The following is a 23,795-nucleotide window of genomic DNA, read 5'->3' as shown; positions in this document are numbered from 1 at the left end:
AATTTAAAGAGGATTTTATTAAATCTAATTTTACAAGACGTCTTGTAAAACGTTTTAGGCTCTTGGAGCCCTTGAGAACATAATTGTCCTTAGCTATTCTTAGATGTTCTCAAATTCTCTACTTTTTCTATCGTATTTCTCAAAATCTAATAAAATACTTTAATTCAAATTATTTCATTACTATTCACAAATTATTTTATTAATATTCACAAATATTATGATATATTCTTAGTATCCAAATGAGTCATAGAAGCAATTATAATCATTATTATCAATAAAGTTATATAAATAACCTATACATTTGGAAAAAAGTGGACTATTGTCTCTACAAAAGATTATACAAAAAAATTTATGAACACTTGAAATTTAGATTTTACTATTTATAATTTTTACATTATATATTAAATTAATAATGACAAAGAATAAGTCTATTCTTAGAATGAGAGTATCTGAAATAATTATTATGTAGAATACTTTCAAAACTAATAATAACATAATATATATTTGATACTTTTGATATTCTCATTGAATTAATTAATTTTTTTAATTAGATATTTTTTTCTATTTAAACAATTCAACTTTATTTTTTTTTTAGGGTCTTCTTCTACTGAGACCTTTAGGGAATTGCCTAACTTGCTTAATGGAAGAGCTAACATAATTTTTTTTTTTACTTGGTAATTAAAAAAGTGATCTTAAGTGTATTGAAATATTTTTTTTATTTTTTAAAAATATTAAAAAATGTGAAGGAAAAAAAGAAGGAAAAAAAAAAAAAAAAAAACAAATTCGGTCAACTTGAGCGGGCTACTCTTCCTAGCCCGACTCTATCTTCTAACAAAGCTGCCAGGGATAGAAACAGAGCAAGGCTGCTTTCAAAATTTGGTTAGTCCAACGTCATCTTAGACCTTTCATCTTCGGTACGTACTATGAAAGGCAACCATGCATGATCAGCCAACCCAAACCATAACTGGCACGTTCCCTTCCCTTATAAATAAGTCTCAGTGCCACAGCAACTTCCTCAAAACAAAAAAAAATGGCTTCCCCTGCAAACCAAATTAGCTATGATAACAAGCCCTTCATTGACGATGAAGATGGAGGAGTCGAATATGCAGGCGCATTGGCCGGCTCTTACATCTTCCAGATGGTGTTTAATGCATGCATAGAGCTCGACGTGCTTGAGATCATTAACAAAGCAGGCCCAGGCGCCAAACTCTCGTCCCATGCCATCGCTGCTCAGCTTCCAATTCGCAATAATAATCCAGATCATGCGCCGGCTGTTTTGCTGGACCGCATGTTGTATCTACTTGCTAGCTACAATATCCTCAGTTGCTCTGTGGAGAGCCTCGAAGATGGTGGAGGAGGAGGAGTCCAGAGACGTTACGGTCTCACTTCTGCTGGGAGTTGCTTTGTGAGAAGCGAGGAGAGAGGATCCATGGCTCCCTTTTCTCTCCTTACTCGTCACCAGGCTATTATGGACATGCGGTACGTATGTACAGTAGTTATCATCTTTCTTTTTGAATTCTTTGTTCACCTACCTGCACTTGTGATATTCATAGTATGCATGAAAGAAACAGTGATGAGAACTGGACCGACACTGAGTAATACTATATACTTTGATTATATAGGTTTCACTTGAAGGATGCAGTGCTTGAAGGTGGGTTCCCATTTGAGAAAGCTCATGGAATGTCGATCTACAAGTACAACGACAAAGATCCAATATTTGGAGAGGCTTTCAATTTTGCCATGAGTCAATACTCCATCCTTGTGGTCAAACAAATTCTCAAGAAATACATGGGTTTTGAGGGCTTGTCAACGTTTGTAGATGTTGGTGGTGGAATAGGAGGGACCCTAAACTTGATCATCTCCAAGTACCCTTCCATTAAAGGCATTAACTTTGATGTGTCTGAAGTATTACGCAATGCCCCACCTCTTAAGGGTATGTATTACCATAGAAACCTTCGTCTAATGAATAAACTTTTGTCTGGCTAGAGAACTGTTTTGTTCATAAATAAAGCAAAATGATTTCATAAAAATAAACTTACGAACTGATATTGTTTGACATTGTACGTCAGATTATAAATTCTTTTCTACCATAAAGTATATTGACAAATCGTATTAAATTACATCAATTTATAAATTTTAAAAAATTACTTCACAGATATAGCTAGCAATTCTCTTATTTATATTTAACCTGATAATTGAGTGATGCTTCCACACAGGCATAGAACATGTCGGAGGAGATATGTTCAAAGAAGTCCCCAAGGGAGATGCCATATTGTTGAAGGTAAGCTTTTATAAAATAAATCTAAACCATGCAGCTTTGGATGAATTTGAGAGGAATTGACGTACAAAAATAAACAAGTGCTTTTCATAATTAATTTATAACTTGTCTGTACATGCATTAATGATGACAGCTTATTCTTCACAACTGGAACGATGAGCAATGCTTGAAAATACTGAAAAATTGCTACAAAGCCCTGCCGGAAACCGGAAAGGTAATTATCATCGATCCAGTGTTGCCTGTAGCCCCAGAGGCAACCAACTTCTGCAAGTTTGCAACACAAAGTGACAATATAGTGTTCAATAAGCTTGGAGCTGGAAAGGAGAGAACAGAGACTGAGTTCAGGTCCTTGGCAACTGCAGCTGGATTTAAAGACTTCCGAGTTGCATGCTGTGTTTGTGCCTATTTGGTCATGGAGCTCCACAAATAATAATTATAAAAAGAGTCACACTCCGAATACAAAGACATCTCATAAAAGTATCTAACAAACTGACGTGGCACTCTACCACCTTATAATTTGTTGATACTTGAGTTGGTCCACCTTATTTTTTATTGTTTTTAGTCATCAATGTGTGTGAAATACTACATCTTGGAGAGGGAATTGGCAAAGTTGGTTAATTTGATTGGTGTTGTTGTGTTAACATGTGTGTCTGAAATGAAAATAATTCAATTAAGGCAGACATGGAGAGGTTATTTGTTGAAAGTGAAAATAAAGATATTCGAGGTCAGGTCATACCTTTAAAATCTCAATTACAATGATTGATATATTATGAATCTGCACACAAATTTATTTAACGCTTTTTCTTTATTACATAGAGACTTTATGATTATAAACTCGAAAATATTTAAATTGTAATTAATAATGGTATGCTTTTTTATTTTATTTTATCTATACAGCATGATTTTCGGGCAGTAAAATAATATATTAGCTGAAAATCATTTAAGCTAATTAATACTAATCTGTGGAGTAAAATAAAAGTGTTTATCTAATTTTAGTTAGTTGAAAAATGATATATACAACCGCGCGGGGAACCACAGTGTAACTGTGTCCCACGTGGGAAAGAACTGAAAATGCTCATTTTCCCAAAAACCAACTCACAGAGCAAATTCCTTCGTATCCCCCCAAATCATAGAGACCCCTCGTCTTTCCCAACTCACAGAGCAGTCTTCCCCAAGTCCGTAGAATAAAGATCAAATCCGAAGCAGAGTCCGAGCAACTCTGAGGCGGAATTAACAACACAAACGAAGGAGGAATGAAGCCTCTTCCTCCACAAAAAAGGCGTAACTGCCAAGCTGCGAACCACCTCTCACCACCGTAAGCCACCTCAAAGCATACCTCTTCCTCCTACGGTTCATGTGAACCAGTCACTCGTCCACACACGTCCAACGATTTCAACCACCACATCACAGTCTCCTCCACCATGCAACATCAAGATCCTCCACAACCTCTGCCCTACACCACCGTTGCCCAAGTCAACATTGGACTTCCAAGAGGCCCCTATTTTTGCACCAAAAAATAGAGCACTGCGCTCTCCAATTTTGAGCCACCATGAGCCATTGCAAACCACCACCATGAGAGGGACAACAACTTCGATAGTCGTGGGTGATTGTGGGAAGAGAGAATCTGATTTAATTATGAGGATTCCACAAAAGCCTGCATGCGACTCTCTATATTCTCCATTATCTGACAAACATAAATGAAAATTGAAAACAAGTGGGTTATTCTTTCTAGTCTATAATTATATCGCATGATTTGCATGCATAATTAAGAAGTTCAACAAACCTTGGCACTAGCTTGATCCAGTCCTGTAAGGGCATCTTCTCTAATTTTGTCAAACTCCGCATTGGCTTCGCCAAACTGTAAGAGATAAGCTAACCTTTCATCCAAGTAGTTTATGAGACAGACTTTTTGAGCCTAAAGCATCGCTATTCTGGCAACCGGCTCTTGCTTGCGGGTATCTCCTTTGGACGAAGAAGCCTCTGAACTCGAATCATCATTGGGCTTGCTGAGGCACAAGAAAGAAATCTATGTTGAGGGGTCTTTATGTGTGGAAAATTCCATGTTTGGTTGCCGTGAAAGAGGTTTGAATGGTTTTGATGGCTACCATATTTTAATGTCTTTCTTCTTCGAGAGACGTAGAGAGATATGGCATTAGTCAATTCGGTTTCCCTTAGTTGCTTGTAGTAAAACTGAAGAAAAGAGAGAGTTGTTTGAGAAGATGAGAAAATGAAAGGGGAGAGAAAGAGGGAGGAAGAAAGGGAGAAAGTGGGACCCAATTATTTCCGATGGTTACGTAAAGGTTGCACATAGGACTGTTCATCCGACCTGACCTGACCCGATCCGAAATTTATTGTTCCGACCCGACCCGAACCCAAGACTATTCCATTACCCGATTAGCCGATTTACCCGATACCCGATTGGCCGACCCGTACACTGTTTTCGGAATACCCGATTACCCGATTTATTTATTTATTATTATTATTTTTTCTTCTTCTGAAAAATAGATATATGTTAGTCTCTTAATCTTCTAACTCCAAGAATTTACAAAAAATATGTTTGTAAATATCCACATAAAAAAAAAAAAAACTAAAAAATATGGGTATTGATCCATAAAGTTCCATAACAGCATTTCTTACTTTAATCCTATCAAACACTTAGCGAGCACTTCCAACACAAACACACTTGGCATACATATCAATTAAACCGGACCCACAAAAAAGTACTTCAAGTAATCTGCATGCCCACAAAAAATTGATGTCCACATGAATCCTATCCATGCGTGTTCATGAATCTTCCTCCTGTCTTCAAAACTAGCTAATCTGCATGCCCACAAAAAATTGGATAATGATACTAAAATTGGACATCCTCTATTGCTAAGAAAGAAAGTGAAGATTGAAGAACATGCCCACAAAAAAAAAATTCAAAAAAAAAAACAAAAGAAAAAGAAAAAATGGTCTTACTCTTGGATTAGCTAGTTTTGGTCCAAAAGTACTTCAAGTAATCTTCAATCGATCTCATTTAAAATATTCTTCAAAGTTATCTCTACATGAAAAAAAATTATGTTAAACATATAATTAATTGAAAAGACTATATGAAAATAAAGTTCAAATGTGAATCTTACCGGTTTCTAACTTGTAGCTTTCAGCATCTTCCATTACATCTTGGGAGTCATAATTAATGGAGGGAGCCATTAACCAGTTTTGTGTGCAAATAAGAGATTCAACTGTTGTTGGGGCCAATGAGCTACGAAATGAATCTAAGACACGACCTCCAACGCTAAATGCCGACTCAGAAGCAACAGTAGATATGAGAATAGCTAACACATCTCGAGCCATATTGGCAAGGATCGGATATCTGATTGAGTTCACCTTCCACCATAGTAGAATATCAAAGTCGGGTGTCGATCCTCCAACACTTTCCATGAAATACTTATCCAATTCTGATTTAGACTCTACCACACCCTTTGATGCTTGATATTGTTCAAACATACTTAATATATCATCCACATTATCATAAGAAGTATTACTTTGGGTCTCACCAACACTTGATTGGCTCCTACTTGAACCTACACTAGATTTTGAATATTGCTTATACATCTGCTCAATGATCCTCCTTAACCAATCAACAAGTTCAGACGCTCGCTCATTCCCAAGAAAATTTCTAAAACAAAATTCCAAAACTTCTAATTTGAAGCACGGATCAAGCATAGATGTAATAAACAACATTTTGTTCAATTTCTCAAAATCCCCCCAATACTTGTCATATTTCAACAACATCTTCTCCGACATGGTTTTCAGCATATTACTCTCACTCATAGAAAATTTGTTCAAATAATTATAGACTGTAAATACTTCTCTAATGAACAAATTTGAAGTTGCATAAATTGAGCCTGAAACCCGCAAAGTCGTATCATAAAAAAGCTTCAAAAATTTTACAAAAACCTTAATGGTTTCCCAATCATGTAAAGTTGGTATTCCTTGTCCAACCTCATGTAAATATGGGCCAAACTCATTGTCTTCATCTTGCATCACCTCAAACGCCGCATAATATTTGAGAGCCGCACTCAACATTAGATATGTTGAGTTCCACCTAGTTGGAACATCAAGACAAAGAAGCCCACCACCCAAAATATTTTGCTTCTCTACGCATGACTTGAACTTATTAAGTCTTGCAGGGGAAGATTTAACATATTTTATTGCATTTCGAATCTTGACAATTGATTTATCAACTTCTTTCAATCCATCTTGAACAATGAGATTCAAAATATGTGCACAACATCTTATATGTATAAGTTCATTCTCTAATACCATACAATCCCTAAGTTTGGCAATTTTCCTCAAATAATCAATGGCCATAGTATTAGAGGATGCATTGTCGACTGTGATTGTAAATATCTTCTTTATGCCCCATCCAAGTACAGATGACTCAATCTCTTTTCCTATTGTTATTCCTTTGTGATCAGGAACTTTCTTAAAATCTATAATTCTCTTATGCAAGATCCAATCATCATCAATAAAATGGGCTGTTATGCACATATAGTTAAGATTTTGAATTGATGTCCACATGTCAGTAGTGATGCAAATCTTATAATCAAATGCCATGAACATGTTCTTCAACTTATCTTTTTCTAACATGTACATCTTCATACAATCTCGCATAATAGTAATGCAAGAGGGGATTGGAAATCTAGGCTCAACTATGGCCATAAAGTCTTTAAAACCTTGTTTTTCTACAAATCTAAACGGTAGATCATCCATGATTATCATTTTAGCTACCGTCGATCGTATTTTCTGTTCATTGTACTTAGCAAGTCCAACACTAGGACTGCTAGTTGTACCATCCACCCCCGTCTTCCTAGTCCCGGTCATTTTTTATTAGGGGTTATCCCTTCCAACTCCACTAGCATTAAAGACTTTACATGTCTGATGATGGTACTTCAAAGATGAAGTACCTTGTTTTTTAGGATGACATAACAAAACCTTACCACAATAATCGCACGTGGCTTTGGGCTCATTGGGATCCTCGACATTCTCAATCCTCGTAAAGTGTTGCCATACATCTGATCTTCCCTGTTTTCTTGTGATAGGAGGGCGAACTTGAGGACTAGTTGTTGGGAGAGAGCTATCCAAAGTTGGAAGCTGAGTACTATCCAAATGAATCACATTGGGCATTGATTCAGACCCAGATGAAGGCATATTCCCTGCAAATTAAAAAAAAAAAATAGAGTAAGATACCTGCAAATTAAATAAAACATATTCCCTTAAAAGGATGCAAAGAGAGACTTAAGCTGTATGTGTTTTGAATAAAAAGAAAATTGTTAAATTTAAACTAAACTATTAATAGATTCATCCATTAGTCAACATCATCTGTGATGCAGGTGCCAGCTTTTTTTGTACTGAATTCAACTAGGGCTTCAAAAGAGGCCGAGTCACTGCTCATGGGCCAGGCCTTCCCTTCTTTCGGCCTGGGCTTATGAACTTGTATTTGATGTATTGGAAGTCATCAATGAATGTAAAGAAGTTCCTAATTTTGTTTTATTTGTTTATATCAGGTGGTACATCAAATTCAGGAAGTAAGATTCAACATGTAGACTCTTTTGGTGACTCTGAGGTGATTTGATCCTACAATCCTGTAACTCCTCCACTGTGTAATCCATGAAATCATTATTTTTGATTAAAATGGTTCATATTTTTATTAACCCAGTATAGAGTTATTGTGATGTAAGTTAATTTTTATGGTACATCAAATTTTGTTTTTGCTGCAGGTCGTGGAGGAACCTGGATGTGCTATGGTGAAGAAGTCTAAAAAATACCTATTTGGCAGATATCAGAATCATTGGCAGATATATGCATGGTATACATCACTAGCTTGCTAGCTCATGCCATGCTTACAAGTTGTAAGTTACAACTCACATTGTATTCTAATTTAATCTTAAAATACAATCTGTCTAAGCCTGTAAATTCTTTACTAAAGGATGTTAACAGGCAAACCAAAAGGAGGATGATAGGAGAATTTGACTAAACTGGTGGAGAAACTCGGGAGTAAAGGTTGCTCAATATTAACCCCATTCCAGCATTGCAGTGACCCAGGGATTATACATCAAGCTGTCATTAAGAATGTACTCAAAACTATCTCAAAGTCAATCACAATACATGAACAATTTGTTTGAAACGGTAACTTGAAAGGCACATAAAATCAAATGGTAACATATCATTGCATAACTCCTTTAATATGTATGATAGATAGGGTTAATTCCATAGAAATGCTTTCATAGTATTGCTGGGAAGACATGCAAGTGCACCACAGCAGCAACACCCATCTATTTGGCAAGCTTAAAATTAGAAGCCATGCAAGTGTAGACTCTTGATCATCCACGAAATTAATACCATGATACTCTTTGTCACTTGTTTGCAATGGTGTTTCATACAAACAATTAACTTTGGTTGAGGAAATGATGCAAGGGAATAATGGGAATGAAGTGAACTGTTTTAAGCCTCAAAACAGAGTGCATAGCAGAATTTTCTGCACCTCCATAGACAGCTAGTAGCTTTAGTGCATTCATGCCTTTAAGCATCCCTCCATTCAATCACAATCCCAACTACATAGACTAAGGACACTAGTATTGAAGAAAACTAGCAAGAAACATCATTTTTTTTTGTTTAAACATAGCAAAAAACAGCAAGGGTGAATCCCTTATAAACTAGAAAATTACAACATAAAAATCACTAGTTTTAATAAAATACTTGGTTGCTTAGTAAGACTATTAACTTAGGGAAAATATTAAAAATACCCATTCTTATCTCTATTAATTAAACACATAAAACAAAGGCTTAAACATAACTAAGAACATAATTTAAACTCAAGAAAACACAAGGAAGGGATACATCAAAAATGCCTTACAAAGCACACGGCTGGGAGTAAAACAGAGCACAACATAAAAATATTATCCTTCCTCTATTCGGTTACCACCAACTAGAACAATCATGAGAGGAAAAAATTGAGAAATCAGTCTAGAAACTATCGCACAACAATCGGCCAGCACAGAAATTCAAAAATCCCTAATACATGGCACGATTTCAACTCACACGATTTCAACCCTAAACCAGATACCAAATTTTACCAACGAGCATAATAGAACAAAGATGAGAATGGGTTTAACCCACTAACCTTTCCGCTCGAGTTGCGATGGAGAGAGTGAGATCTGCGAGTCAGCTGCGATGGAGAGAGCTGCTGATGGAGGAAAGCAGCTGCGAGGGAGAGTTGCGATGCAGAGAGCTGAGACTCGAGCAGTATTCCGTAAGATTTTAGATGAAATCGGGTAAACGGGTAATACCCGTTTAAAAACGAATCGGATAACGGGTATTTCGTTTCCGCTTTAAACCACAACCGGGTCGGGTCGGTAATTCGGTCGGGTCGGGTATTCGGTCTTTTTGTTCGCCCCTAGTTGCACATGCCGGTTGTACATAGTATTTTTGATTTTAGTTATCTTAACAATGATATACTTAAAACTGCTCTTTATAATCTCTTTATAATCAATTAATATAATTATCTCATCTTATTGAAAATAATTTTAAGAGATATGTACTTTAGTCACAAAACATCTCACAAAAATAAAACTATAAATTAACGTAATTTGATATGATATATTATATTGTAAAAATATTTTTATTATAAAATAGATCTAACATATTATATAGAATTATATCGATTTGTGAGTTTATTTTTACAAAATCGTTCTAACTATAACACTTATATAATTTTAATTTTATATAACTACCTTTCATTTTATTAAAATAGTAATAAATAACTTTTACGATCCATCATAGACCAAAGATACATACCCTAATTTAAGTTGCAGGAATATACGTAACTCCTCAATTACCATCTACAAAACCAGACATCTTTTTGGGCATGCACGAAGAAAAGCATATAATAGAACCCGAAAATAGTTTAATGCTGGATCTTTTAGGTGTAAACTGTAAAATACCTGAAGAGGACAACATAGTAATGGAAAAAAACAGGGAAATGTTCTGCTCAGAATAAAAAGAAAAATAAATGAAAGTTCATAGCTCCGACAATCTGACCTCTATGCAAAAGACTGTTTGTCGTCCACTCCGTCAGTAACTCCTTTCCTGTCAAAACTTTCCCTTCTGCCTTCCCCCGACTCTATTCCTCTCTCGGTGCGGAGGAAGAACTGAAGAAGCATAACCCAAACCCTAAAAGAAATCCGGAACCTCATCAAAATTCTATTTACCAGTACCTAAGCCACGAGCAAGCACATCTTTTTTTGGTGCCAAAATTCGTACCAATTTCAGACCCGTCTCTCTATATTCCTTGCTGTTTTGTTGGAAAAAAGAACCTCCACAACTACAAGAAAGAACTCATCTTTAGTTCCACTCCTCTCTCTCTCTCTCAAATGCACTTGTTCTTGTAACATAGCCGAAAGAACCCATTTTTCTGTTAGAAGGAAGGATGCCAGATCAAAAACCCATCTCCCACAACACTCTCTGCTTGCTGCTTTTGCTCTCAATCTTCGCCAATGTAGGTCTTGTTAGCTCCAAGTCCACCATTGAGCCCTGCTCCAACTCCGACTCGTGCAACGCCCTGCTGGGCTACACCCTCTACACCGACCTCAAGGTCTCCGAGGTGGCTTCCCTTTTCCAAGTCGACCCCATTGCCATCCTCACCGCCAATGCCATTGATATCTCCTACCCGGACGTGGAGAACCACATTCTCCCCTCCCAGCTCTTCGTCAAAATCCCCATCGCCTGTTCCTGCGTCGACGGCATTCGCAAATCGGTCTCCACCAAGTACAAGACCCGCCCCTCTGACACGCTATCGTCCATTGCCGATTCCATATATTCGGGATTGGTCTCTGCCGACCAGATTGGGGAGGCCAACTCGGTGACGGACCCGTCTGTTCTCGACGTGGGGCAGACCCTTGTGGTGCCGCTCCCGTGTACTTGCTTCAACGGGACCGACAATGCCCTGCCTGCTATCTATTTGTCGTACGTGGTGAGGCCGGTGGACACATTAACCGGGATTGCGGCGAGGTATTTGACTACTATTACTGATTTGATGAATGTGAATGCCATGGGGGGTACAGCTATCAAGGCAGGAGATATACTTGCTGTTCCGTTGCCAGGTATAGTTGTCATTTTACTTTTATTTGTAGCAAGTGTTTGTTTTTGGTACTTAGCATTGCTATAACTTTCTATATTTGTGGTAACTGAATTTGATGTGAACTTTTGTATGGGGCTCAGGGGTTTTAGTTTAAATGCCAACATTTGCTCATAATTTTCAGATTTTCAGCTTTAAAAGTAAGGTGATAGTGTTGCCTATCTCAGATAGTTTCATTTAATGTTGATGCTCTATTGTGTGGAACTTGTGTTAAGCTCTCGGCATTGTTGTACCTTATGTCTTTCCATATTAGTTTGGATATAATGAATTGGCAGGTTTTGGTAGCAAAGAATAGGTGTCGACTTAACTTGAGCTCCATTGGTCTTAAACACGTTGGCTTTTTTGTTTGGTACAAAAATTTGTGCTTTCACATGTGGTACCTTTTATGTCTTCTGAAATTAGTTTGGATGTAATGAATTTGCCTGTTTTGGTAGCAAAGAAAAGTGATAGCTTCACTTGTGCTTCCCCTTAAACATGTTGGAGCTTTGGTTTTGTACAAAATTTGTGCTTTCTCATGTGGTGGTTATGAAAGAAATGGCCGTGGTAGTAAGGTGTTCTGCTCGGTTCTTGTGTTACAGCCTGCGCATCTAATTTTCCAAGATATTCCTCGGATTATGGCTTGATTGTACCAAATGGAAGCTATGCCATTACAGCGAGTCATTGTGTGCAATGCAGTTGTGGGCCTGGGAACCTCAAGTAATTTAGCAACCTGGATTGCATTTTTATTAATTTGTTGTTAAGTTTGATCTTCTTAACAATCTAAGGTTCTTAGATTCTAGTGTTAATTGACTTTCTTGTGTGTTTACACAGATTGTACTGCATGCCTGCTTCGTTAGCTGTTTCTTGTTCAAGCATGCAATGTCGAAACAGTAACCTCATGCTTGGAAATGTCACGGTGCAGCAGACTGGTGGTGGGTGCAATGTTACTTCTTGTAGTTATGGTGGCTATGTCAATGGGTCCATTATCACTAGGTATGCCATCCTTTATAATTGTATGATTCATTTTATTTTTTATCTTCATATGTTCATTTTGAAATGTTAACTCATATTGAAGCCGTGTCTGAAAGTTTAGCTGATTCAGTCTTTTTCATTCTGCAGTTTGTCTACATATCTTCAACCTCGATGCCCCGGTAATTGATTGTTACCTGCTGTTTACCTACCCGTGGAATATGAATGTCTTTCTTTTTTTCCCTTAATTAGATAGCCCCCCTCCCGGGCTTTTCGGTTAAGTTCTTCTTGTTACTCATTTTGGCAAGAATGGTATTCTGGAAAAGCCTTTTACACAGTGGAAATTTGCAGTTCAAAATTGAGATTCCTATCAATTGGGTTTCCAAGCATTTATGCAAACATTAACCTATTTATTCTAAACAGGGTCATTGGAAATCAATAAATTGCAAAATCAAGTTTAAATACTGATTTAAAATTGATAAATCTCATTCCTATGTGAAAATTCAATTAAGGCATCCATGTAAAGCGTCAGGTTGAGGCAATCTGACTGATTAAAGCATCTACAAGTGTAGGAAAGCATCCATGTGATTGTTGTGACTCTTAACTTGTGTTTGCGTTACTTTCTTGAATAATTCAGGGGGCCAGCAATTTCCTACACTTATAGACCCACCTACTTCAGTGGTACGGGAGTCAATGTTTGCGCCTTCTCCTTCGCCTTCATCTCAGTCTGATGGTGCTGGAACAACACCCAAGTCTTCAGTGGTTCCGACCACGACTGGGTCACTTCCTGGATTTCCCCCTGCCAGCAGTCCTATTGGGAGTACTTCTCATGCTTGCTCCCTGAGGAAGTCGTTAGCCACTTCTCCATTTGCACTTGTCTTACTTTTATTTGTCAAGTTCTTACTGTCCATGTCATTGTAATTTTGCTGGTATATGGTATGCCTTCATGGTCGCACCGTGGGTGTTCCACCTGGTTATGTTTTTGACTGGTCCTAGTTGTCTGTTGTATGCAACTCTTGTTTATTTGTTTGTACTATTAAACCGATTTGTGGTTGCGGTGAATTTTGTTTTCTGGATGCGCCTAGTGTGTTGTTTTACTTAACTGCCGTACAATTTGCTCTGAGTTATGACCTATTGCCTTTCTGTAATCTATTCTAGTTATCATTATCAGAGCATTAAGAAGTTGTCTTGGTGACTGCATTGCCTTGGAAGACTTCTATGATCGCGGATGTGCTAAAAACGACTTTCTAGTGGTTTCTATCTCAAGTACTTAAATTCCTGCAGCATGAAATGCTCGAAGGTGTGACTATGGAAGCCTCTGCAGGATGTTATTAAACTTCATTTGTTTTATCTTTAGTCTTTTTATGATCCAGGAAACACTTCTTTTCGCATCTATTCTGCAGATAAGGATTACTTATATGATTTGAATACATGGTTTTTTAATCCCCTCCCTCCTCTTTGTTTGCTGGAACTGATCTTTGTGGATTTATAAGAGTGTTCATCCGAGTTGTGGGATGGGTAATTGGATATACCCAGCCGGAACTCGGGTTTCAAACCTGGACCGGGTTTCGGCCCAGGTATATCCAGGTTATGACCCGGGCTGGAACTTGGATGAATCTGAATTTTTTACAACTCGAAAATTCGGGTTGGGAGTCTTCAAACCAGATTTTTTTTTTAATTTTTAATAAAAGCCTATTGTATTAAATTTTTTTCAGGAAAAAAAATAATGCTGAAAAGCTTTTTTTTTTTAATCTAAAAGCATATATTCTATTACAATTGTTTTAAGAAAAAATGTTGAAAAGCATATTTTTATATTTAGAACAATTATTGACTTTTTAACTAAATGCATTTTAAAAAAAAATCAATATTTATAATGTAAAATGCATGCAATAATGCAATTTACTACATATTAAATTAAATTAGATTACATTACAAAATACAAAATTATAATATATAAAAATTACAAAATGTTTCAATTGAAAATTTGAAATTACCATCAATTCGGCTACCTTTGTGCCCTTGAAATGTTTACTAATTGAATCTACATGTCATGTGAAAGGAACATGAAAAAATAAAATGATTTCTCATTAGTTTCTACATTCAATCTCTTCAAATCTCTTGCTTTCCACTAACTTCTTCCCTTCATGAATAATGGTGACCTCACAAAATTGTGGTGCATTCTTCTTTACGAATTCTCCTTTTGCCATTTTTTTCTCCAATCTCCTAAAAAGAATGATAATTTAATTAACTAGTCAAATAAAAGAATTATCAACAAGTAGCAATGCAAAGTAGAAATACTAACAAGTATTTTTTACAGTTCACATTTTTATAATGCAACGTTTTTTTTTTTTTTTTGCAAGTCTGTCAAAACAGATTAGTTATCCAAAATGGACCACTTACCCAAAATAAATATACCCAATTCCATATTTCATATTGCTCATGGCTTCTTAAACAAGGATGAGCGAGGTATATACAATATTTGTATGACTTGAACAAAGAAGCAAACTTTAAAATAGACAGCAGCCCGCATATATCTTTTAATGCACACACATATATGTTGATCATACAAATAAAAGAGCTTGCTGATTATGCAAGAATAAAGCACTTACTCTAGATTTTTTCAGCATGAATAGGAAGAGAGACTCACAACAGTTTCTGTTGAAGATGAAACTAGATGATCATATAAAAAAATATTAAAAATTGAGTTAGATATATAATAGACAGAGATGATAGATATTAAAAAAATATTTCAAGTTTCAAACTTACCTTTAAGTTCCATTGACTGTACGTATTCTTCCAACTCCCGGATATCGACATGTTTGGTTCTTAACCAATTTTGGCTGCAAATGAGGGTTTCGATAGTCTCTGAAGATAATGAACTCCTAAAAGGATCTAAGATGTGTTCTCTAGTACTGAATGCGGACTCTGAGGTAACAGTGAAAATAGGGGTGGCTAATACATCACATGCTACCTCAGCAATGATAGGATAATTGGTGTCATTAACTCTCCACCAATCCAAAATATCAAAACTGAGTGATTTTTGTGCACACCCCTCTGACAAATGCCTATCTAGTTCTGATTTAAACTCCATAAACTCTTGCTCCTGAAGGTATTTTTATAACTTGATATCAAATTTAGTCGAGGTAGTAGTAGAAGTAGAAATAGCCTCCTTTGAGCCACATTAGAACTCTCCCACTACCCACACAAAATTTGTTATATTGCTCAATCAAGCAGCTTAACAAGAGTTTAACCTTGGCCTCTATCCTATCCGTCAACTCATCCCCTTTGCACTCTTTCAACCAAAACTTCATTGCCATCATTTTATATCATGGATCAAGCACAAAAGCAACATATATCATTAAGTTGAACCTATATGTGCTATCCCAATACGTTTTATACTTACTTTTCATATTTAAGTCCACGGTCCTAGTGATAATATCATGACTATTGTAAATATCATTTAATGTATATTCAATTGTGCAGAGTTCTTGAAAGTATACATTAGTCATCACATACAAAAAAAATTAGAAATGTTCAATGTAACATCATAAAATATTTTCTGCAACTTTACAAAAATCTGCGCTTTTTTTAATCAACCATAATGGAGTTCACGAATTCATTATCCATATACATATAATAGTGTTCAATTGCTTATTTGTATTTTTCAGCGATATTCAACATCAAATATGTGTAGTTCCATCTAGTAGGAACATTCAAGCAAATCATCATCACATTAATATTTTCTATTACCGCACAAGCCTTGAACTTGGCAAATCTTGACGGTGAAGACTTTACATATCTGACGGCATCTCTAATCCTTGTTACAAATTCATAAACATCTCTCAAACCGTTCATAACAATCAAATTCAATATATGAGCAACACATCGCATGCGAATAAACTTACCACCCAATATGGTATAATCACTATCCTTTATCCTCTACTCATGTAATCAACAACAACATCATTAGAGGAGGTGTTATCAACTGTGATGGTCAAAATCTTATTAATCTCTCAATCATGCAACCCCAAGTCTAACAACCTTATAATAGTTTTGCCCTTATGGTTGAGAATATGACAAAACTTTATTATTTTTTTGTGCAATCTCCAGTTACAATCAATAAAATGTGCAGTAATGCACATGTAGTTCATATTTTGCATCGATGTCCAGGTATCAGTGGTTAGAAAGATTCTTTGACCATCCAACAATTTTTTTATTTGTATCTTCACTTCGTTATACAACTTAATACAATCATTTTTTAAAATGATTTGGGATGACAAAGTAAATCGAGACTCTAAATTAGTTATGAAATCAACAAACCCTTCGTGCTTCACTAGCCTAAAATGCAATTCACACTTATTAAAAAAACTTAGAGGTTGATGCCCTAAGTTTTTCTGCATCACTTTACTAGACCTTGTGGGCTACATACTCTTCCATCCTTATCCCTCTTAACACTAGATGATTAATTTTTTTAAACTCCTTTAGGTTTGAGATGGGAAGTTTCACATGCATTCTGGAGGTGGTGTATCATAAATGAAGTATTATTCTTATCGTGGCCGTTAACTGTATAGCTTAGCGTAATAATTGCACTGAGCTTTTGGGTTATCGTGGTCAATATATTATATTTTAGTAAAGCGTTCCCAAACCACCTATTGGTTACTAGGTTTTTTTTTTTTTTTTGGATAAAGGTAGGATGAAACGAGTAGGTTGTTGTGTATATGTGGATGCAGGGGTTGGAAGACTCCCATGCTCCTTCACATCCACTGGAATAGATGAGGAGTCACCACCAACCCCCTGGGTTGTACCGACATTACAACTCACAGAATCTTCTTCCATCTGTTATTGAGTAATAAAAATCAATTAACACAATATAATAAATAATAAAACACTAATAATTGCCCATATAATATGAAATTGCTTAATGAAGCCCATTTTCAAACAGTTTAACAACACAATGGAAAAGAGAAAGTGGAAAATAAATCATAGAAATTATACAATGAAATGCATTTGAAGAGAGAAGCACAAGGAAAATATGAAAAGCATAAATAATCCTTTGTTAATGCAATAACAGAATTTATAGACACTTCCAAAGCATATCTATTCCATCTATCAAACATAGAGTACAAGACACTGAACATAAATCTAGATTCTAACGATTAAGGGCAGGTTTGGGGGGGTGGGATGAGATATAAAATTCTCATCTCATCTCATCTCATCATTACACATTTTTCAAATCCCAATATAAAATATAATAAAAAATTTAACTTTTTCAAATTCCAATTCAATTTTTTCAAATCTCAATACAATAATAATACTAAAACATAATATTTTAAATACTAAAACAAAATACAAAATTCTCTTCTCACCCCCCAAACCTGCCCTAACACTTAACATAATGAATTCTAGTCTCAATAGAGCTAAAAAAAAGAACTAAGTATGATAATTAGTTCTTTTAAAAATTCTTTTACTTATAAAAAAGAAATAGTTCTTAAAGAAATTCCTATAACAACACCCAAAATAATATGATTATTGACTTCCAACAAGCTATTTAATGCAAGCAGAATTTAGAATGAAACTATTAAATCCTTTAAAGAGAATTTAGCTATTCTGTTTAACAGTTGTGCATGGTTAAAGAATAATATATTAGTTTCATACTATATGTAAGGTAACCCCTTTATGAAGGACGACGACATTTACTCCTCAAGAGGTATATACAAGATTAGTATGACTCACTTTGCATCTAAAAGTTTATTCTTGATATACAAGATTAGTATGACTCACTTTGCATCTAAAAGTTTATGATGATTGATTCTACGACTAGAATAAAGATTTATAAACTACTTCCCAAATATGGAGTTTTAGAACAACTTTAGGATATGCTAGTTTTATGTTTATTTAGAAAGATATATTATCTTAAACCTTATTTTTATAGAGAAATGATAAATATAGTTTTGAGTGTGCAAGCGTCGTACAATCACTATGAAAAAAGTGAATAAATATTAGACTCATATAAAAAAATTAATTTTTTAATAGTGAATCATACTTTTTTTTTAAAGTGGCTGTATGACGCTTGCGTATTCCTCGACTGTATGTAACATTACTCATTTTCATAATATATCTATATTTAATTTTTGGATACATCAATATATAACTATTTTGTAATTTTGTAATAAATTTTGGTAAATAATAATAATAAAAAAACTCAATGAAATGAGACTACTAAATGCTAAATAGATATGGGTGGAGAAACAGGAGAGGAGTTTGTCGAGTTCTTTCTATTCTCACATGGAAATGCCCTTTTTTTTTCTTTCAAGTTGGAAGAAATAAACAAAGTGCAAATCAAATCAAGACCTGAAGGAAAAAGATAGGGTGTGAAAGGTATTGGAACTGATATTTGTAGATTTAATTTGTCTGGTCTGGGTGGCAGTATGTTTCTAATACATGAACCATAGAAATTTTCCTCTTGTTTAAATGTGGCTGCATATACATGAAATTAATTACAAGTTCTTGAGTTGGTCCACCTTATTATATATATATTTTTTTATTTTTGGTCATCAATTTCATTGACAATATATTATCTAAATTAATAAAAAAACAGAAACACACTCTGAATACAAATTTATTTATTAAGGCTATTTTTTATTATATAAAGATTTTATGTTTATAAATTCAAAATATATACATTGTAATGTAATGGTATACCGCCCTTTTGTTTTTTGTTCTTTTGTTTTTTTATCTACCCAGCATGATTGCCGGGTAGTAAAATAACATATTAGCTCAAATTCATTGAATTTAATTAGTGGCTAATCCAATGTGGAGGTAATATAAGAATATTTTCTCTAAATTTAAATTCCCTATACATTTTATCTAATTGGTAGAATGGAGAATGGACCATTCTTGTTCGTTTTGTTTTTTGTTTTTTTTCTTGCATGTTACAATCTGATGAATCACATCAAGATATATCAGTTTGGAAGATTATTTTTATGTAACTCTTTTGTGGTTAAAGTATTTCTCAAATAAGAATAGTGTTTATCAAATAATTAAATTTGATACTTCTTCCGGTTAATGGGTAAGGAATATGGTAGTTTGTAACTTTGTTGCTGAGTTTTTAGGGGTCTTTTTGTGGAATCTAAACATTGTATTTCTTTATTGCATCTTGATGAATACCCTAATTAAGTTATTTATTTATTTGTCAAGACTAACTTACTACTCTTTATTATAGATTCATTATTTCAAATCATACCCATTAATATAATATATTTTAAATATATTCTGGAAACAACTATTTGAATAAAACTAATAATAAGGCCATTTATTTTTTCATAATCATAATTGGCAATCCCACTTGATGGTAGAAAATGCCTTTCCATACCCAAAAAAAAAAAATTATAAAACCATATGAAAAATTAATAGCTTTTTTTTTTTTATATAATATATTCTCAAATCTTTCAATATTTTAAATATCTTTTCATACATTAATGTTTTGTGAATCGTTTATCCTTTTCTTTTTTGTGAACGTTATTCCTCTTTTAATGTTTTACAAAACTTTTATCATGACTATTTTTCTATTTATTAGAATACAATGTAGTAATAATAATAATAATAATAATAATAATAATAATAATAATAATAATAATAATAATAATAATAATAATATATTTTTGTTTTACATATGAATGTATAAATGTGATAAAAGAAAAAATAATAATAATAAAAATTCATACATATAATGATATAAATAATGCATACCAAATAGAGAGAAGCACTTATGGATTGTCAAAAATAAGAGAGAGGCACTTGAATTAGGATTGTAAATAAATAAGACTACTCGAGGTAGACTATGTTAAACTCGAATTTGACTTGATTCGTTTATTTAATAAGCCGTTCACAAGCACGAAATTACAGTCCATTATTAATTAACACAATGTATATAAAGGTTCAACTCGACTTTTATAAATTTAAATAATTTCATATTTAATCATAATATTAAACATGTTTCTTAAACTTTAGTATACATATTGATATATTTATATATAAATTTTATAAAATATTAGTCAAAAGTCAAAACTTATATACCAAAATTTGTAAATAAATTTATAAAATATAATATAAAGTGAAGTAACTCGTAAACTCGAACTTATTTAGATATTAAATAAATTTTTTGTGAACATAAAAATCCAACTCGATAAAAAATATAAATATAAATTAAAAAAATATAAGCTTACTTGTATAACAATATTTTAAGCTATAAAAGTTCTAGGAATAATTTTCTTTCTACGAGTAAAAAGTTGATGAAGAGGACAAAATAGTCCAGTTGAAAAAATATTGTTCCTAGCTCGAGGATCCGACGTTCTGACCTCTATGCAAAGACATGGACTGTCGTCCACTCCCAGAGGCCAGAGATCCTTTCCTTCCAAAACTTTGAACTTTCCCTTCCCCCAACTCTATGCCTCTCTCTGTGCGCCGTAAGAAGTGAAGAAAGAAGCAAAACCCAAACCCTAAAAGAAACCCAGAAGTTCATCAAAATTTTCCTTCCCACTACATAGAAAAAGCACTTTTTTTGTTGTTGTCTAAAGTCTCACCAATCTCAGACCCGTCTCTCTATATTCCTTGCTGTTTTGTTGGAAAAGAACCTCCACAACCACAAGAAAGAACTCATCTTTAATCCATTCGTTACACCCTGTCCCCCTACTCCTCTCTCTCTCTCTCTCACACACACATATGAACTTGTTCTTGTAACGTGGCCAAAAGAACCCATTTTTCTGTGAGAGGGAAGGATGTCAGATAAAAAACCCGTCTTCCAGAACACTCTCTGCTTGCTGCTTTTGCTCTCAATCTCGGCCAATGTAGGTCTTGTTACCTGCAAGTCCACTATTGAGCCCTGCTCCAACTCCGGCTCGTGCAATGCCCTGCTGGGCTACACCCTCTACACCAATCTCAAGGTTTCTGAGGTGGCATCCCTTTTCCAAGTCGACCCCATTGCCATCCTGAACGCCAATGCCATTGATATCTCCTACCCGGACGTGGAGAACCACATTCTCCCCTCCCAGCTCTTCCTCAAAATCCCCATCGCCTGTTCCTGCGTCGACGGCATTCGCAAATCGGTCTCCACCAAGTACAAGACCCGCCCCTCTGACACGCTATCGTCCATTGCCGATTCCATATATTCGGGATTGGTCTCTGCCGACCAGATTGGGGAGGCCAACTCGGTGACGGACCCGTCTGTCCTCGACGTGGGACAGACCCTTGTGGTGCCGCTCCCGTGTACTTGCTTCAACGGGACCGACAATGCCCTGCCCGCTATCTATTTGTCGTACGTGGTGAGGCCGGTGGACACATTAGCCGGGATTGCCGCGAGGTATTCGACCACTATTACTGATTTGATGAATGTGAATGCCATGGGGAGTACAGCTATTAAGGCAGGAGATATACTTGCTGTTCCGTTGCCAGGTATAGCTGTCATTTTACTTTTATTTGTAGGAAGTCTTTGTTTTTGGTGCTTAGCATTGCTATAACTTTCTACATTGGTGTTGGCTGAATTTGATGTGAATTTTTATTGTGAAAATTTTAGTTTCCATGCCAACATGTGCTCTTATTTTCCAAATTTTCAACTTTACAAGTAAGGTGATAGTGTTGCTTATCTCAGATAGTTTCATTAATGTTGATGCGCTATTGTGCGGAATTTGTGTTAAGCGCTCGGTATTATTGCACCTTCTATGTCTTTTCAAATTAGTTTGGATGCAATGAATTGGCGTGTTTTGGTAGCAAAGAATAAGTGACTACTTAACGTGTGCTCAATTGGTCTTAAACACGTTGGAGCTTTTGTTTGGTACAAAACTTGTGCTTTCACAGGTGGTAGCTTCTATGTCTTCAAAAATTAGTTTGGACGTAATAAATTTGCCTGGTTTGGCAGCAAAGAATAAGATAGCTTAAGTTTTGCTTTGTCTTAAACACGTTGGAGCTTTTGTTTTGTACAAAATTTGTGCTTTCTCATGTGGTGGTTATGAAAGAAATGGCCATGGTAGTAAGGTGTTCTGCTCGGTTCTTGTGTTACAGCCTGCGCATCTAATTTTCCAAGATATTCCTCGGATCATGGCTTGATTGTACCAAATGGAAGCTATGCCATTACAGCGAGTCATTGTGTTCAATGCAGTTGTGGGCCTGGGAACCTCAAGTAATTTAGCAACCTTGATTACATTTTGATTAATTTGTTGTTAACCTCAATCTTCTTAACAGTCTAAGGTTCTTGGATTCTAGTGTTAATTGGCTTTCTTGTGTGATTACACAGATTGTACTGCATGCCTTCTTCGTTAGCAGTTTCTTGTTCAAGCATGCAATGTCGAAACAGTAACCTCATGCTTGGAAACACCACGGTGCAGCAGACTAGTGGTGGGTGCAATGTTACTTCTTGTAGTTATGGTGGTTATGTCAATGGGTCCATTATCACCAGGTATGCCCATCCTGTATAATTGTATGATTCATTTTATATTATCTTTGTATGTTCATTTTGTAATGTAAACTCATAAAGAATCTCTGTCTGAAAGTTTAGCTGATTCAGTACTTTTTTCATTCTGCAGTTTGTCTACATCTCTTCAACCTCGATGCCCGGGTAATTGCTTGCTATCTGCTGTTTACTTACGGGTCACTTTGTTTTTATGAACTTCCAGGAAATATGAATGTGTCTATTAGTAAAATTTCTTTTACCTATAAAAAGAAATTAATGTGTCTATGTTAAAATCTGATTAACGCATCCATGTAAGGCGTCAGGTTGAGGCATTCTGATTAAAACATCTATTAGTGTGGGAAAGCATCCATGTGATTGTTGTATCTCTTGTGTTTACATTACTTTCTTGAATAATTCAGGGGGCCAGAAATTTCCTACACTTATAGACCCACCTACGTCAGTGGTACGGGATTCAATGTTTGCGCCTTCGCCTTCACCTCAGTCTGATAGTGCTGGAACAACACCCAAGTCTTCAGTGGTTCCCACTAAGGCTGGGTCACTTCCAGGACTTCCCCCCGCTGCCAACAGTCCTATTGGGAGTACTTCTCATGCTTGCTCCTTGAGGAAGTCGTTAGCCACTTTTCCACGTGCACTTGTCATGCTTTTGTTTGTCAAGTTCTTAATGTCCATGTCATTGTAATTTTGCTGATATACTGTATGCCTTCATGGTGGCACGGTGAGTGTTCTGCCTGGTTATTTTTTTGACTGGTCCTTGTTGTCTTCCATATGCAACTCTTATTTATGTGTTTGTATTATTAAACTGATTTGTGGATGTGGTGGACTCTGTTTTCTGGATGCGCCTAGTGTGCTGTTTTACGTAACTGCCTTACAATTTGCTGAGTTATGACCTATTGCCTTTCTGTAATATATTCTAGTTTTCATTA

General features: G+C 35.4%; 2 protein-coding genes and 1 long non-coding RNA gene across 7 annotated transcripts; 2 read left to right on the top strand and 1 right to left on the bottom strand.

Annotated features, from left to right (window-relative positions):
- The first annotated feature begins 999 nt into the window (after positions 1 to 999).
- LOC108984894 (caffeic acid 3-O-methyltransferase-like) lies at positions 1,000 to 2,896 on the top strand. Its single transcript, XM_018956979.2, has 4 exons — positions 1,000 to 1,479; positions 1,623 to 1,933; positions 2,217 to 2,281; positions 2,412 to 2,896. The coding sequence occupies exons 1-4, from the start codon at positions 1,031 to 1,033 to the stop codon at positions 2,706 to 2,708; spliced, it is 1,122 nt and encodes a 373-aa protein (XP_018812524.1). The 5' UTR covers positions 1,000 to 1,030; the 3' UTR covers positions 2,709 to 2,896.
- A 2,092-nt stretch (positions 2,897 to 4,988) lies between these two features.
- LOC118344889 lies at positions 4,989 to 5,651 on the bottom strand. Its single transcript, XR_004798598.1, has 3 exons — positions 5,401 to 5,651; positions 5,240 to 5,321; positions 4,989 to 5,098 (listed from the first exon to the last, which is right to left on the bottom strand). It is a non-coding gene; the product is annotated as an uncharacterized LOC118344889 (long non-coding RNA).
- A 4,679-nt stretch (positions 5,652 to 10,330) lies between these two features.
- Positions 10,331 to 23,795, top strand: LOC108984340 (lysM domain-containing GPI-anchored protein 1-like). 5 transcript variants are annotated; one of them, XM_035686799.1, is made up of 5 exons: positions 10,331 to 11,424; positions 22,497 to 22,581; positions 22,696 to 22,857; positions 22,985 to 23,016; positions 23,271 to 23,795. In XM_035686799.1, the coding sequence occupies exons 1-5, from the start codon at positions 10,752 to 10,754 to the stop codon at positions 23,549 to 23,551; spliced, it is 1,233 nt and encodes a 410-aa protein (XP_035542692.1). In that variant the 5' UTR covers positions 10,331 to 10,751; the 3' UTR covers positions 23,552 to 23,795. The 5 variants fall into 5 exon arrangements, with proteins under 5 accessions (XP_035542692.1, XP_018811806.2, XP_018811805.2 ...); XM_018956261.2 differs by lacking the exons at positions 22,497 to 22,581; positions 22,696 to 22,857 and adding exons at positions 12,038 to 12,155; positions 12,270 to 12,431 and having other exon boundaries at positions 10,338 to 11,424; positions 23,271 to 23,751; XM_018956260.2 differs by lacking the exons at positions 22,497 to 22,581; positions 22,696 to 22,857; positions 22,985 to 23,016; positions 23,271 to 23,795 and adding exons at positions 12,038 to 12,155; positions 12,270 to 12,431; positions 12,558 to 12,589; positions 13,045 to 13,597 and having other exon boundaries at positions 10,338 to 11,424.

The sequence above is a fragment of the Juglans regia genome, chromosome 16 (assembly GCF_001411555.2).
Source record: "Juglans regia cultivar Chandler chromosome 16, Walnut 2.0, whole genome shotgun sequence".
Taxonomy (NCBI): domain Eukaryota; kingdom Viridiplantae; phylum Streptophyta; class Magnoliopsida; order Fagales; family Juglandaceae; genus Juglans; species Juglans regia.
This window is presented reverse-complemented; position numbering and strand designations above follow the sequence as displayed.